The sequence below is a fragment of the Muscardinus avellanarius genome, assembly GCF_963383645.1.
Source record: "Muscardinus avellanarius genome assembly, chromosome: 12".
Classification (NCBI taxonomy): domain Eukaryota; kingdom Metazoa; phylum Chordata; class Mammalia; order Rodentia; family Gliridae; genus Muscardinus; species Muscardinus avellanarius.
In genome coordinates this window covers 63,673,573-63,689,916 of record NC_137798.1, presented here as the reverse complement: position 1 = coordinate 63,689,916, position 16,344 = coordinate 63,673,573, and the positions used below count along the sequence as shown (strand labels likewise).

Sequence of the window (16,344 nt, the reverse complement as noted above, 5' to 3'; positions counted from 1 at the left end):
TGTTTCCAAATAAAAATATAAAATAGGTCTGGGAGTGTAACATGGAGATAGAAGGGTTCCATCCCCAGTACCACACACCAAAAAAAAAAAAATCATTCTGGCTTTGGATGGTAATAGACAGTAGGGAAGCAAAAATGAAAACAGGAAGACCAATTGAGAATTTTCTCAAGGTAACATTAATGTTGAAAAATATTTTGCTTATAAAAGTCAACTACAAGCCAAATGTGGTAGCGCACACTTGTAAATCCCAGCATTCGTGAGACGGAGACGGGAGGATCACGATTCATGATCAGCCTCAGGTACTTAGTGAGGCTCTTTGTAACTCAGTGAGACCCTGCTTCAAAATAAAAAGAATAAAAAATAGGGCTGGGGGTGTAGCTCAGAGATAGAATGCCCCTGGGTTCCATCCCCAGAACTGGGGGGGGGGGGGAGGAATCAACTACATAACTATAGGAGGTAGAAAATTTAGTTTGATTCCAGGTTGCTGAAAAAATCTTGGCCAGTTTTATGAAAATACTGTGTCAGACAATTTTTAACAACGTCTGTGAACACTGAGACAATCAGAGAGTAGAAAGTTACTCATCCCCTCTGAGCCTGGCTTCACATCTCACTAATAACTGCAATCACATCTCTACATATTGACAATTGTGCTGTGAGAATGAAAGCTACAGGTCTGAGAGTTCTTTACCAGCAGTAAGTCACTGGACAATTCCTAGTTTCATCCCCGTAGGTTTAGACAAGAAACAGATCTTCTGTATTGGCAGTGACTGCTTTGTCCTAATGTAACGCTATACAAGACAGACTGCTTCTTTCAAGTATGATCACTCAAGTAAAGAGATTAGAAACAATATTAAGTGGTAAAAGGAACATAACATTCAGACTTTGAGTTAGATAACTATCATCATATATCTAAAAGGTTGTCCTATTCAAAGACTTGTTTGTAACACTCATCAGACACAACTAGAACTTGAGGTTAATGTTAACTTAGAATAATTAGTGCTTTCTGTCCATGATAGTATCAGTGTGTTCCCTAATACTATGAGATGAGCACCTCTGGGTGTTATCTTCCTTTTGCTGCCCCCCTCTTTCCCCTACATTTAAATCTTACAAATGTCTAGGGCCTGGAATGCTTCTTTCCCGTCTATACTCAATTGTTAAGGTGAGTCTCCTTCATATTCATAGCTTTAAATAGCAACTGCACTATCAATTCTCAGGTGCTGTGTCCTGCTAAGATATCACATTTGGAGACACAGAATAATCAGTTGCCCCTCTGTGCTGACACTAACTCTGATCACTCAATCAAGGTGCTATTTTTGTCTTTCAAATAATGAACTAATTTTCAGGCCGGGCGTGGTGGCGCACGCTTGTAATCCCCGCGCTTGGGAGGCGGAGACAGGAGGATCGCGCAGGTTCGAAGCCAGCCGCGCTGGCGTAAGAGACCCTGTTTCAGAAATATAAAATAGGTCTGGGAGTGTAGCCCGGAGGTAGAAGGGCTTCCAGGAACCCCAGTACCACCAAAAAAAAAAAAAAAAAAAAAAAAGAACTAATTTTCAAGGACATACTTTAAAGCCATGCAAATATCCTGCACCTCATCAAAATTTCCCTGTACATTTAGCATTCACTGATGACTTTTACTCACCTAATTTTCACTATGATGTTTACAAAATGCTGACATCCTGACATCAGCAGTCACTCCATACTTACTATTTGACATCTGATATTTTTTATAAACCTTTTGTTTTTCTTATCATTATCTAAAATTGTTAAAAAGTTGTTTGCCTGTTTTTTATGTTAATGTTCACAAGTATGTATGCTCTGTTAAAACGGATTTCACTGTTAGACTTTAAACAATGTCTAGCACATAGAAGTTACTCAAGAATGAAATGAATGAGCCAGGCATGGTGGTGCAGGCCTGCAATCCCAGTACTTGGAAGGCTGAGATAGGAAGATCTCAGGTCCAAAGTCAACCTCAGGAACTTATTTAGGCACTCAATTTAGCAAGACCCTGTTTCCAAATAAAAAATAAAATAGAGCTGGGGATGTAGCTCGGAGGTAGAATGCCTCCAGGCTTAATCCCCAGCACCACAAAAAAAAAAGGGGAAAAAATTAAATGAATGAACAATCAGATAAAGAAAATGACCCTGAACTGGCTGGGAGAAAAGAATTAAATAATGTATTTATCCAAAGGTAGAGAGCAGAGATACAAAGATGAATGAAACAAGGCCAAAAAAATCATTCAAGGTACATAAAGAAGGGCTAAGAATGAGTACATATAAAAAGGCATAGAGGTTCTAAAGAGACCAAAGTGGGCCAAGAATATTCATTTATAAGATGGAGAGATCATATCACATGGCAGGGGAGGAAAGGTTTTAAGTGTAGATACTGAGAAAGGTATGGGATGGGGCAAGAGGAGCTTGAATTTGACTGAAAAAAATAATGTCTGACTAAGATACAGGGGATTCTACAAGTACAGTGGGGTGAGGGGCTGAGAAAGATATAATAATAATAATAATTAATAATAATAATGATGATGATGATGATGATGATGATGATTATGATGCTGGGTGTAGTGGTGCATGCGTGTAATCCCAGCATTCAGGAGGCTGAGGCCGGAGGATCATGGTTCACAGACAGCCTCAGCTACTTAGCGAGGCCCTTCGCAACTCAGTGAGATCCTGTTTCAAAAAAAAAAAAAAAGACTAAAAATTAGGGCTGGGAGTGTAGTTCGGAGGTACAAAGCCCCTGGGTTCCATTCCTGGTACCACACACAAAAAATAATAACTATTATTTTTACTGTTATTTTGTACCAGGGATGGAACCCTTCTCATCCTGTCTTTCCCTGTCCCACCTGAGCTTCATCTCTAAATGTCTTTCCTCTCTCCCTTTTTCTCTTTCCTCTTCACCATATTTATCCTCACCTTTTCCCTTTTCTCATACCTTTCCGTCCTTTCTCTGCATTTATTCTTTTCTCCTCTCTGAACAATATCACTCTCTTTTCTCCCTGTATCAACAGTATAAATTAGTTGGGATCAAAGTTGCAGGAAGAAAAATTACCTTTTTGGGGGGAGATGGGTACTGGGGATTGAACTCAGGGGCACTCTACCTCTGAGCTAGCTCCGGCTCCATTTTTAGTTGTTATTTTGAAACAGGGTCTAAGTTACTGAGAGTCTAAGTTACTAAGGATGGCTGTGAACCTGCAGTCCTCCTGTTTCAGCCTCCCAAATACTGAGATTATAGGTATGCACACCACATACAACTGAAAGGTTACTATTTATTTATTTATTTATTTATTTATTTATTTATGGTGCTGGGGATTAAACCCAGGGGCATTCTACCTTCAAGCTACACCCCAGCCCAATTTCTTTATTCTTTATTTTTGAAACAAGGTCTCACTAGGTTGCAGAGGGCCTAAGTAGCTGAGGCTGGCCTCAAACCCAGATCCTGTCTCAGCTTCCCAAGTTAATGGGATTATAAGCATGCACCACCACACTTGGCAAAAGGTTACCTTTATAGAGGAGAAAACTCTAGTTCACTCTTCAACCCCAAAACAAAAACCAAAAAGCAGAGAAGATAAATGTAGAGCAGTGTGAAGCTGAGGCTAGGGGAGCTATAAAAATTCATATTCAAAAGAGATGACCTTACAAAAGAAGCAGAACATAGTAAAGAGAACTGAGAGAATAAAATTGAGATTAGACTTGAGAAGGACTGAAGAAAGCATTACTTGACAGCTAAGATCAACATGAAATTAATAAAAAGAACTACTGGGGAAAGGCAAAGGTCCAGTTCAAGACCTCTCTCCAGTAGCTGATTATAACTGTACAAACTGCATGTTCATTCCTACAGGGAACAATATTAGAGACCCTTGAAAGTGAGAAGAATACGGAAAGGATAGTGCCTCAAGTGAGTGATATGACTTGAATGTCCCACCAAAACTCATGTTGAAACCCAAGCCCTACTGTTGTGTGTGTGTGTGTGTGTGTGTGTGTGTATGTAGATACACATACATATATCCACAAACACACACACAAATGTATGTATGTATACAGTGTCTGTGGGTGTGTGGTACCTGTGTCCGTGCGGATTGAACCCAAAGGCTACTGGGAATTTGCCTCTGAGCTACACTCCTCATCTCTCTCTCTCTCTCTCTCTCTCTCTCTCTCTCTCTCTCTCTCTCCATATATATACATATATATATATATATTGTTTTGAAACAGGTCCTACTCTTGCTGAGAGTCTTGCTAAACTGCTGAGACTGGTCTTGAATCCTCCAGTCTCAACCTCCCAAGCATCCCAAGTACTGGGATTACAGGGCTCTTAAGAGGTGGAACTTTGGGATCTCCCAAAGGACTTCTGGGAGGTAAAGTCAAATAGGGTGTGGATTTTGTTATTGTTGTTTCGTGGTGTGTGTGTGTGTGTGTGTGTGTGTGTGTGTGTGTGTGTGTGTGTGTTGCTAGGATTGAACCCAGGGACATTTTTACCTCTGGGCTATACCCCAGCCCTTAAAAAAAAAAAATTATGTTCAAGTAGGGTCTCTCTAAATTGTTAAGGCTGTTCTTGAATCTGTGATCCCTCTGTCTTAGCTTCCAAAGTATTGGTATTTCCGGCGTGCTCCAGCAAGCCTGGCTGGGTGTTGTTGTTGTTTTTAATAAAAGGAGGAGACAAATCTAGGATGTTGAATCTTATCATGTGGTCCCCTGTATTGTCTTGGGATTCTGCAAAGTCCCCACCAACCAGAAGGACCTCACAAGATACAGCCACCCTCAGATAACTGCCCAGCCCTCAGAATGGTGAGCTGAATAAACCTTTAGCCTTTATAAATTACTCAGTGTGTGGTATTTCATTTTATCAACAAAGAAAGAGTAAGGATTACTGTAACTATACAGGCAACTCTATAGGTAAAAAATGATATAGAGCTTTAAGAATAACCATCCTGAGAAGCAGCATAAGGACTGAATGGTTGAAGATCTTAGTATATGTGAAAGAAAAAAATAAATGGCTGAGGTGGCTCCATTTACCTAAAGCATTAAGTACTTTCCCATATCTGTGTCCTTGTTCCATTACCCTGAACCAACCAGGCTAGCTAGTGGAGAAAGGAGAAGAGAAAGCTGTATCCTGAATAAGACAGCTATCCTTATACATCTTAAGTAGTAAAGGTATTCATTATTCCCCAACATACAGTTAATTATTCTAAAAAACGAGGTTTCCAAAGAGTTAAGAATCTGGGCTTGGTGGTGCAGGCCTGTAATCCCAGTACTTGGGAGGCTGAGACAGGAGGATCACAGGTTTGGGAAAAGCTTCAGCAAGTAATGAGATTCTCATCAACCTAGTGAGACCCTGTTTCAAAATAAAAAATAAAAACCAGGCTGGGAGTATAGCTCAGAATGCCCCTGGGTTCCATTCCCAGTACCAAAAAATAAAACAAAAAACAAGAGCTAAAGTTATGCAGGATAAAATGCAATAAAAAACCATTTTAGAAATCTTAATCTCAGGTAATCAGTGCCCTGTTGCTTCTGAACAGCATCACTTAAATCCCAGTTTTTATCTCATCTACTCCTAAAAGGAGATGGCCCTATGTAGGAATGGCAAATAGGAGAGAAATCTGAATTCTCCTAGGACCAGATACTATAAGCAATGAGAACTGTTTAAAGACAATCTCCTTAGATGCTTTTCTTCATAAACAGACATCATAATTATACACTATAAAAAATCAATAAAACACACCTAGAACACTTCACATACCTAAATCCAAGTTTTACTTTGTCCCTTCTACCCCCAAACTGTGTCTGTCACTCTTATTTGCATTACATTTCTAAATCACCACAGGTTTGCTTTGGTGTAACAAGTCTCTTAAGAGCTGCCATTAGACTTGAATTACATGTTTTACATATGAATCACATGAAAAGACCTATGCCATTTACTTAATGCTATCTGGTTTCTGCAGCAAAGGACAATCTTGGGAGATTTTCCTACTTAAAAAAATTTAACAAGTTTTTTTTTCATAAAGCTATCAGTGTCAAACCTTTCTAGATGATGTTATACCTTTGCTTGTAGTGGGGATGGGGGAAAAGGTTGAGCCCAAAGACAAAAATTGGAGGATACAAAAATTGGGGGATATTTTACATAAATAAAAATCTTATTAATTCTTTGTTCAAGTTCTTCTTCTTCTTCTTCTTCTTCTTCTTCTTCTTCTTCTTCTTCTTCTTCTTCTTCTTCTTCTTCTTCTTCTTCTTCTTTTTTTTTTTTTTTTACAGGGAATGTAACCCAGGAGCATTCTACCTCGAAGCTACACTCCCAGGCCTATTTTTTATTCTTTATGTTGAGATTACAAGCGTGTGCCACCATGCCTGGCTGTTTACGTTAATTCTAAACTGAAATAATCAGTCTCTTTTATTTCCAGGATATGAACAAAAAAGGTAGAAGTTTAAAAGTGAATTAGAATAATCTACTGCTACCCTGGTTGAAACAGTCTACATAATTTTTATTTTATTTATATAAAAATAAAATTACTAAAAAATTTAAGTAAGCTATTAGGTTGATTAGAAGAGCATTTGTAATATACCAACCTGCAACTAGTTAATTTTATTTGAAGGAGGACAGTGTGGTACAATAAATTACTCAACTAGAAGGTTAGATTCTGCCACTAATCACAATGATGATGTTTGGTTCTGTTGAATTGGAGATGATTCCTCTGCTCTAAAGATTTATTTACCTCAACATAAAGATGTTCTCAAATGTATATTCACCACTGTGATTATTAGGTTAAATTATTCTTAGTGGTTACTGAATCAAAAGGCTACTAATTGATCCAATAATTTATATTTATGTCAATTATTTCAATTAAAAATCATAATAGAACTTTAAGGTCAGATTTCAAGAAATTTGGCTAGAAACAATGAAAGAATTGCAGAGGTTTTTAAAATGTTGGTGAGTCTTCAAAATAATTCTGGTTTATGCTTTTAGTGAGATGTGTTTAATGCCAGAAAGACTTGAGAAAAATCTAAGTTCTCCATACACAGTATATTACTAATGCTACAAAAAAGTTTTAAAAAGTAAATAAATTTTATAATTCAAACATTTCTGTCTTGGAAAAATACTTTTAGTAACAATAAGTAAAAATGTCATGAAAGTCCTTGATAATATTCGGTGTCTTCTCTAGTAGATTTTCTATGTCAATCCTTCTGCATTTGCTCCTTCTAAGGGGACAGCATTAGTTATGCACATTTATCTCCTGGGTAATATATACATTCATCTCTTAAGACAGAAATCCTTTCATGCAGACATAAACAGCTAAATAATCACCTATGTTTAAAAATCCATTAATGTGCCAGAGAAATTAATGCTACAAAGAAATCACCAATCTTAGAGAAGCAAATAGAAATGACTTTAGATCATTCCACTGTGCCTCTGCACATTGTCTACATTAAAAAATGTCAATAGTTGAAAATGATTGATATGAAATATTCAAATGTTCTCTCTTCCCTTCCTTCCAATTTACTGCTAAGTTGCATAATTAAATGTTGTTTGGGCTCCACAGCAAATCATGTGACCATCAAATTTAGTTCCGTGGACACTTACTGGTCATCAACTGTGTTCTAGGCACAGGGCTATTTTTAGAAAACAAGCTCTATAAAACACATGATAGCAAAACACCAAACTATTCCATACTGCTTTCCCTAAAATTTTAAATAATAGGTCTGGGGAATACAAAGATGACAAAGACAGTTCTTGCCAACAAACTGTTAAGTCACATGAAAATACTTGTTAAGTACTTATTCAATATGTGGTATAAAACAAGGAAAAGAACCCCAGAAAATCTGGTTGGTTGTTTTGTTTTTGAACTACTAAGTATTGTAGATAGGGACTTTAATTCCAGAGCTTCATTTCTAAATTGTGTGCTTTGAGAAAATTAGTTAACCTTTATGAACTTGATTTCTCTCTCTTATAAAATAGAAATAAAACAACCTGCATGACATGGTATTTTGTGGAATAAATAAAATAATAGCACACTGTACCTAATAAGCCTTCAGTAAGTAGAAACTATTAAGATTATAATTATGTTTAAGGTGGAAAAAAGATGAGAGGAGAGGGTGGGTTAAAATGAATGAGAAATTTCCAATTGGAGGTTGAGTAAAGGGTCAGAGAAAGAAGCAGAATGTTGGAAAATGAATAGTTATAGGCAGGTAAAGTGCAGAGAGGTGATGCCAGTGAAGGATGACAATGCACAAAGGCGCTGAGGATTGAATGTTTATTGAGTTAAACTGGTTTAATTAGTTATATTGGATATGTCAAGGAAAAAGTCACAGTGTTGGGACTAATAGTTTTTCTTTTTCCCCCTTCTGAAACCTAAAAAACTTATTGTAAAACAAGAGGATTAGCCAAGCGTGGTGGCTCATGTTTGTAATTCCAATTCTTGGGATGCTGTGACAGGAGGATCATAGGTTCGAAGCCCGCCTCGGCAACTTAGGCCCTCTGACAACTTAGTGAGACCCTGTTTCCAAATAAGAAAATCAGCTTGGGGGTATAACTTGGAGGTAGAATGCTTCTAGGTTCCATCCCCAGTACCAAAAACAAAAAAGGAAATATTTATGAGTCTATATTTTCCAGAAAAAATAAAAACAGATTTTGATAAATTATTGCAATTAAATAGATTGCCTTTAGCACTTTGATATATATTTTCTAAACAACATAATCTACAATAAGAAAACCAAACTGCCCTGAATTTCAACCAACTCTGACAACCCAACCCATTCCAGGATTTAAACATAAAACCTACTTCCTCATCGCCAGGCGTGGTGGTGCACGCTTGTAATCCCCGCACTTGGGAGGCGGAGACAGGAGGATCATTCAGGTTTGAAGCCAGACTCGCTGGCTTAAGAGACCCTGTTTCCAAATAATAATATAAAATAGGTCTGGGAGTGTAGCCCGGAGGTAGAGGGGTTTCCAGGAACCCCAGTACCACCAAACAAAACAAAACAAAAAACAAACCAAAAAACCTACTTTCTCCACCACTGGTTGTATTATAGTATGCTTGACTTCCTAATTATTATTTATTATGGTAGTCTTAAAATTTTAAGAGAAAAACTAAAAAAGAAGAATATTTTTAAGGTGAACTATTTTTTTTCACATCACTTTATGGAATTTAATTGTTCCTGAGCTCATAAATAAATGGGTTTCAAATTAATCTCATTTGTATTAAAGAAAGTTAACTTGTCCAATAAAAATGCCATTAAAGTTAAGGTGGGAATGGTGGCACATGCTAGTAATCCCAATACTTGGAGGCGTTAAATGAGGGAAGAGGTTTGAGGACAGCCTCAGCAAAGCAGTGAGATCTTGTGTCAAAAATTTTTTAAATAAAATAAAAAAGGCTGGGGGTATAGCTCAGAGATAAAATGCCCCTGGGTTCAGTCCTCAATACAAAAAACAAACAAAAACCTTACACAATAAAAAGAGGAAAGTAGAAAATAAAATCACTTTTTGAAGAAGTTGCTTTTACTAATAAAATTCTTAGACACATTGATTAGTACAATGAATCAGATCAGTGTTATCATGTGGTTAAAAATATACCCAATGAATTCTCTGCCAAATGAAAAGATCTTATTCTTCTACTCCAAAGATGTAATTGTTAGAACAATCAATTCAATTTATTTCTTTTATATTAAAATCTGCAGGTAATAATCATGGAGGTAAAATAAAACAAAACCAAAAAAACAAGGATTTTGTAGATTTTTCAGCAGCACAGTGCTGAACTCTATATCCTGCTATATCCTCAGTTGTTTACTGGATGATCACTCTAAGAGTTGTCATTGCCAATAAACTTTGATTTCTTTACATATTAACCTACTATACATCTCAAAGTGAAGTATATGATACTTTGTGTTGAAGTGGCCATATTTTGGGAATCAAAATATTCTTAAAAGCATTTATCTGGCAGAAAAGACATGGTTTTGATTCCTTTGTGATAGGGTGAATTTTGTTATCTTCAAGGCCTCTGAATGTAAGAGAGAGGGCTGAATTCCTTCAGGATCACCCAAGTCCTGAAATCCTTAGAGGAATATTTCGGCACTTTGACTTTCTTATTCTCTGAAACAGTTGGCAATGTCTCAGAATTTCTTCACAGAAAAAAATAAAATTCCCAAAATGTAGGCAAGAAAATGTCATAAACTGACTATATGTACAAAGGCAATCATATTCATTCAAGAAATATTCAGTATAGATATATGTATCAATTATAGAAAGACCTGGCTTTGAGTTAAAATAATCTATTTTTAGCCAGGTGTGGTGGTGTGCTACTGTAATCCCATTTCTTGGGAGGCTGAGACAGGAGGTTTGTGAGTTCCAGAACAGCCTCAGCAAAGAGCAAAACTCATAAACCTAGTGAGACCCTGTTTCAAAATAAAACTAAGCCAGGTGTGGTGCTTGTAATCCCAGTACTTAGGAGGCTGAGACAAGAGGAGCACAGATTTTAGGATAGCCTCAGCTACTTAGTAAGGTCCTCCGTGACTTAGAGAGACCCTGTTTCAAAACAAAAACAATAGCTGGGCGTGGTGGCGCACGCTTGTAATCCCCAAACTTGGGAGGCGGAGACAGGAGGATCGCGCAGGTTCGAAGCCGGCCACTCTGGCTTAAGAGACCCTGTTTCCACATAAAAAAGTATTAAAAAATAGGTCTGGGAGTGTAGCCCTTGGGAATGTAGCCCAGAAGTAGAAGGGCTTCCAGGAACCCCAGTACCACAAAAAAAAAAAAAAAAAAGAAAAAAGAAAAAGAAACAAAAACAAGAAAAAAATAGGGATGGAGTTGTAGCTTGGAGGTAGAATGTCTCAGGTTCAAGCCTCAGTTCTACACACAAATAAATGGGGGTTAAGGGAGGGTATCTCAGAGGTAGAATGCCCCTGGATTCAATTCCCAGCACCACAAAAATAAAAAAATCAATTAATTAATCTATTTTAACTCAACTACTTTTATTTGTCTTAGTCAAGGCTGAAATAGATCTGTTCTAACTTTTGTATTAGATATAAAATTAAATGCATATTAACTCTGTTATAAACCTTTTTAAAATAAAGCTTCCACTTAGTTAATACCTTAAGTTTATTTTTCTTATGATTTTATTGACTTATTAAATGCCAACTGGACATTACTTACTGGCCTTGACTCATGAATCAAAAAAAAATGTAACTATTGCCATCCTGTGGTTAGACATTCACATATGTGAAACTAAAAACAATGCCACTTTCCTAAAGAGAGAGATTCAGTCTTTAAAAAATCGTGCCAGCCGGGCGTGGTGGCGCACACTTGTAATCCCCGCGCTTGGGAGGCAGAGACAGGAGGATCGCGCAGGTTCGAAGCCAGCCTTGCGCGCTGGCTTATGAGACCCTGTTTCCAAATAAAAAAGTATAAAAAATAGGTCTGGGAGTGTAGCCCGGAGGTAGAAGGGTTTCCAGGAACCCCAGTACCACCAAAAAAAATAAATAAATAAAAAAATCGTGCCAGCCAGGCATGGTGGCTCATGCTTGTAATCCCCTCACTTGGGAGGCTGAGACAGGAGGATGCACAGGTTCGAAGCCAGCCTCAGCTACTTAGTGAGGCTCTCAGCAACTTAGTGAGACTCTGTTTCCAAATAAAGTATAAAGTAGACCTGGGAGTATAGCCCGGAGGTAGAAAAGCCCCTGAGTTCCAACCCTAGTACCACCAAAAATAAAAAAATTTTAATATTAAAAATATTTAAAAAAAATCTTGCCAAAGATATTTTCCTATGAGCCGAGAGAACCACTGTTTTACTAGACATAACAGCCACCAAGAAAACACAATTTATTTATAATTTTAAGTAATTTTTTTCTTCAGTTCTTGATATTGAACCCAGGGTCCCATACATGCTAGGCAAGCGCTCTACTGCTGAGCTACACCTCCAGCACTATTTATTTTGAGACAGGGTCGTACTAAGTCCTCCTGCCTCAGCCTCCTGTGTAACTAAAATGACGGCGTGAGTGTGTGTTAGTTACTGGGAATTGAACAAACTGGCATTCTACCTCCGAGTTATAGCCCCATTCCTATTTTACTTTTCTTTTGAAACAGGGACTCCATAAATTGTTGAGGCTGGCCATAAACTTGCAGAGTGCTGGGATTATAGGCATGTGCCACTGCACCTGTCCTAAAATTATCTTTAAAAAACAAAACTAAATGAATTAATTTGACCATGAATGGTAACAGTACTTAGAAGAACATCAAGTCAGTTCTGATATTATCTTAGAAACATTTATTTGCCCTGTCTGACACAAGTAATTTTTATTTATATTTATTTATTTGTATGTGTGTGTGTGATACTGGGGGTGGAACCCAGGGGCTTTTCTACCTCTGGGCTACACTCCCAGACCTATTTTATATTTTATTTGTCAACAGGATCACACTAAGTTGCTGAGAGCCTCACTAAGTAGCTGAGGCTGGCTTCGAACCTGTACGATCCTCCTGTTTCAGCCTCCCAAGTGCTAGGATTACAAGCGTGCACCACCACACTCAGCAACAAGTAATTTTTAAATCAATATGAGAAGAGTTTTAAAGGCAACTTGCCACATAATTCTAAAATGTAAATTTAACATTAATGTACTATAATTAGGTTAAAAATGTCCAAGAGGTCAAACTTCTAAAAGGATGGAGTAAGAGAGGAATAGAGGAAAAATGAGTCAAAACTTAAAGCTCATATGGTATACTCTCCCCTCTTCCCAAACTAGGAATTGAACCCAGGCCCTTAAAAATTCTAGGCAAGCACTCTACTGCTGAGTTACATTCCCTAGTTCTAGAATAAGCTTAATAACTTACCTTGAATATTTCTTAATTTAGGTCTGTAGTTATATTTGAAATTACACTGGCATTCAATAGTATGCAATCACTCAAATATTTAAAAATTAGCTATAAAAGAAAAAAAATAATTCCACTACTCAAGATATTTCTAATATATTTTCCTGGATTGTAGACAGGATGTTTTTAAATACACAAGATCTTAATTTCTACTGCCAAATTTTAAAACTTAGATTTTATAAAATGTGAATGACTAAGAAGAAGGTTAACAAAGCACAAGACTAACAGCTTATAGAAACATGAAAAATGCTTTAATGATGACTGTGGAATTATACTATTTTGGTAACATAGTAGTCTAGAAAAATTCAGTCATATAATAATATGTAAGGTGAGAATCATTTTTTAAGTTATATTTCTTAGTCAATATCACCATACAACATTAAATGGCCTTTACACACAGCATGTCAACAGCCATAATTTCTGCCATTAATTTATTTTAACTGTGTGTGTGTGTGTGTGTGTGTGTGTGTGTTTACTGGAGACTGAATCCAGGGGCATTCTATTTCTGGGCAATATCCCCAGTCCTTTTTATATTTTGTTTTAAAATATAGGTTACTTTCATTACATGGCTGAGGCTGTCCTCAAACCTGCAATCTTCCTATCTCAGCCTCACAAGTACTGGAATTACAGACATGTGCCACCATGCCTAGCTATATTATAACATAATATAGCTAATATTCACCAGACATGGTGGTGCACGCTTGTAATCCCAGTGCTTGGGAGGCTGAGACAGGAGGATCGCACAGGTTCGAAGCCAGCCTCAGCTACTTAGTGAGACTCTCAGCAACTTAGTGAGACCCTGTTTCCAAATAAAGTATAAAACAGATCTGGAAGTATAGCCCAGAAGTAGAAAAGCCCCTGGTTCCACCCCCAGTACCACCAAAATAACCAAAAAGCAATAATAATATATAATATTATAATAAAAACTATAATTTAAAACATATATGTATGTATGTATGTATGTATGTATGTATGTACGTACAGATAAAAGAAGAACCAAAAGAAGAACAGTCAAGGAAAAACACTAGCTAAAAGTTTTTTAAGTCAGTTAGAAAAGCCACACGTGGTGGCGCACGCTTGTAATCCCAGCATTCGGGAGGCTGAGACCTGAGGATCACGGTTTGTGGACAGCCTCAGCTACTTAGTGAGGCCCTCTGCAACTCAGTGAGACCCTGTTTCAAAATAAAGAATAAAGAACTGGGCAGGGGGAGTAGCTCGGAGCTCAAATGCCTCTGGATTCCATCCCCAAACTCGCAAAAAATAAATAAATCAGTTAGAAATAGTGTTTATGGGTAAAGAGAACTAGCAAATTTATAGTTAGATACAAGATTCTTCAGACAAACTAAATGAAAGAAAACAAAATTAAAAACCTAGAGATGAGTAAGATGTACATGAAATTTAAAAATACTCAATACATAGTTTTCCAATATCACAAGTATCAAACTCTAATATTATTATGAAAATAAGCCTTACCTTGTTGTGAAAGTGAAACATCAGATTTATTTCTTACATGTATTAATTGCACTGGCTTTTGTTCAACTTCCACAACTTCCTGATCTTGCTTTTGTTGGCACTAAAGAATTTAAGACATAAAGTCATATGATGATGATGATGATGTGGAACTGAGGATTTAACCTAGGGGCATTCTATCTCTGAGCTACACCCCAGCCCTATTTTTTTTCTATTTTCTGTGGTATTGAATATGAAACCCAAGGGCTTTTTTTTTGGTGGTACTGGCAATGGAACACTTCTACCTCTGGGCTACACTCCCAGACCTATTTTATATTTTATTTGGAAACAGGGTCTCTTAAGCCAGCAAGGTTGGCTTCGAGCCTGCGCGATCCTCCTGTCTCTGCCTCCCAAACGTGGGATTACAAGCGTGGGTCACCCAGGGCCTTCTAAATCTGGGCAATACCACCAGACCTATTTTAAGTTGCTGAGGGCTTCACTAAGCTGCTGAGGCTGGCTTCGAACCTGCATGATCCTCCTGTTTCAGCCTACCAAGTACTAGGATTATAAGCGTGCGTCACTACGCCCAGCCTATTTTTTATTCTTTATTTTGAAACAGGATCTCACTAAGTTTTAGAGGGCCTCAATAAGTAGCTGAGGCTGGCCAGGATCCTCCTTCTCAACCTCCCAAGTATTACAAGCGTGCGTGACCCAAGTATTACAAGCCTGTACAACCAGGCCTAGCTTATAATATTATTTTTATTATTTATTTATTTATTTATTTATTTATTTATTTATTTATTTTGGTGGTACTGGGGTTCCTGGAAGCCCTTCTACCTCCGGGCTACACTCCCAGACCTATTTTAACATTTTTATTTGGAAACAGGGTCTCCTAAGCCAGTGTGCGTGGCTGGCTTCGAACCTGCGCGATCCTCCTGTCTCTGCCTCCCAAGCGCGGGGATTACAAGCGTGTGCCACCACGCCTGGCTATATTATTTTTAAATTAAAAAAAATCTGAGTAGCCGGGCGTGGTGGTGCACGCTTGTAATCTCCACGCTTGGGAGGCGGAGACAGGAGGATCGCGCAGGCTGGAAGCCAGCCGCCTGCTCTGGCTTAGGAGACCCTGTTTCCAAATAAAAAAATATAAAATAGGTCTGGGAGTGTAGCCCGGAGGTAGAAGGGCTTCCAGGAACCCCAGTACCACAAACAAAACAAAACAAAACAAACAACAAAAAAAAATCTGAGTAGTTATTCAGGTGTTTGTTATATATAATTTTAATAACAATTTCCTTCTAATTGTCTTTTGTCATTTGGTAATTTTTTAGCAACTTCTACCAACAAATGGGCAATGAGGTACATACTTTTTAAAAAAAATATTGCAAGAAAAAGAACCTTTACAAAGATCTCAATAATATTCATGGATCTTAAATATTTTAAGTAATTTCTTTCAGTCTTACTGGATAATTCAGAATTACTTATAAATCAAACTATTCTCGATTTAAATACAGATGATGGGGTTAGACAGAATGAGAACTTAATTTGGCTGTAAGCACTTCCATATAACCATTTTTGCATAAAATGGAAATTTACATAATGCACTATAATTTTCAGAGCTTTTATATATAGTAACACAATTTATTCTCACTAGTGTAAAGAAATATTGTTATCCTCTCCAGCATTTCCTTTTCTTACCTATACCTAACCAAATTTGAAATTTATGAGTCACAAATTTCTGCATAGTCATACATCAAACACCATGATCACTTTAGCCATTTTCTTTCTTTTCTTTATTACTTTGTGAGCTTGATTATAAATAAATCTTGAAAACAGCTACCAAATATGCTTTAACAAGAACTTAAAAAGACACTGCTGAGCTGGGTGTGGTGGTGCACACCTGTAATCCCAGTACATGAGAGGCTGGGACAGGAGGAACACAGGTTCAAGGACAGCCTCAGCAACTTAGCAAGATTCTCAGTGACCTAGAGAAATCCTGTTTCAAAAGTAAACAGTGAAATAGGACTGGGGTTGTAGCTCAGAGGTAGAATG

The 16,344-nt window shown here is 37.4% G+C and overlaps 1 protein-coding gene across 4 annotated transcripts in view; it reads right to left on the bottom strand.

The window, feature by feature from the left end:
• Positions 1 to 16,344, bottom strand: part of KIAA0586 — a gene marked incomplete at both ends in the record, with an annotated part of 130,686 nt that overhangs the window by 19,578 nt on the left and 94,764 nt on the right. For all 4 annotated transcript variants that reach the window (XM_080707299.1, XM_080707296.1, XM_080707297.1 and 1 more), the window contains one exon: positions 14,323 to 14,422. In XM_080707299.1, the coding sequence (XP_080563425.1) occupies positions 14,323 to 14,422 (100 nt within the window). The remainder of the gene's footprint in view (positions 1 to 14,322; positions 14,423 to 16,344) is intronic.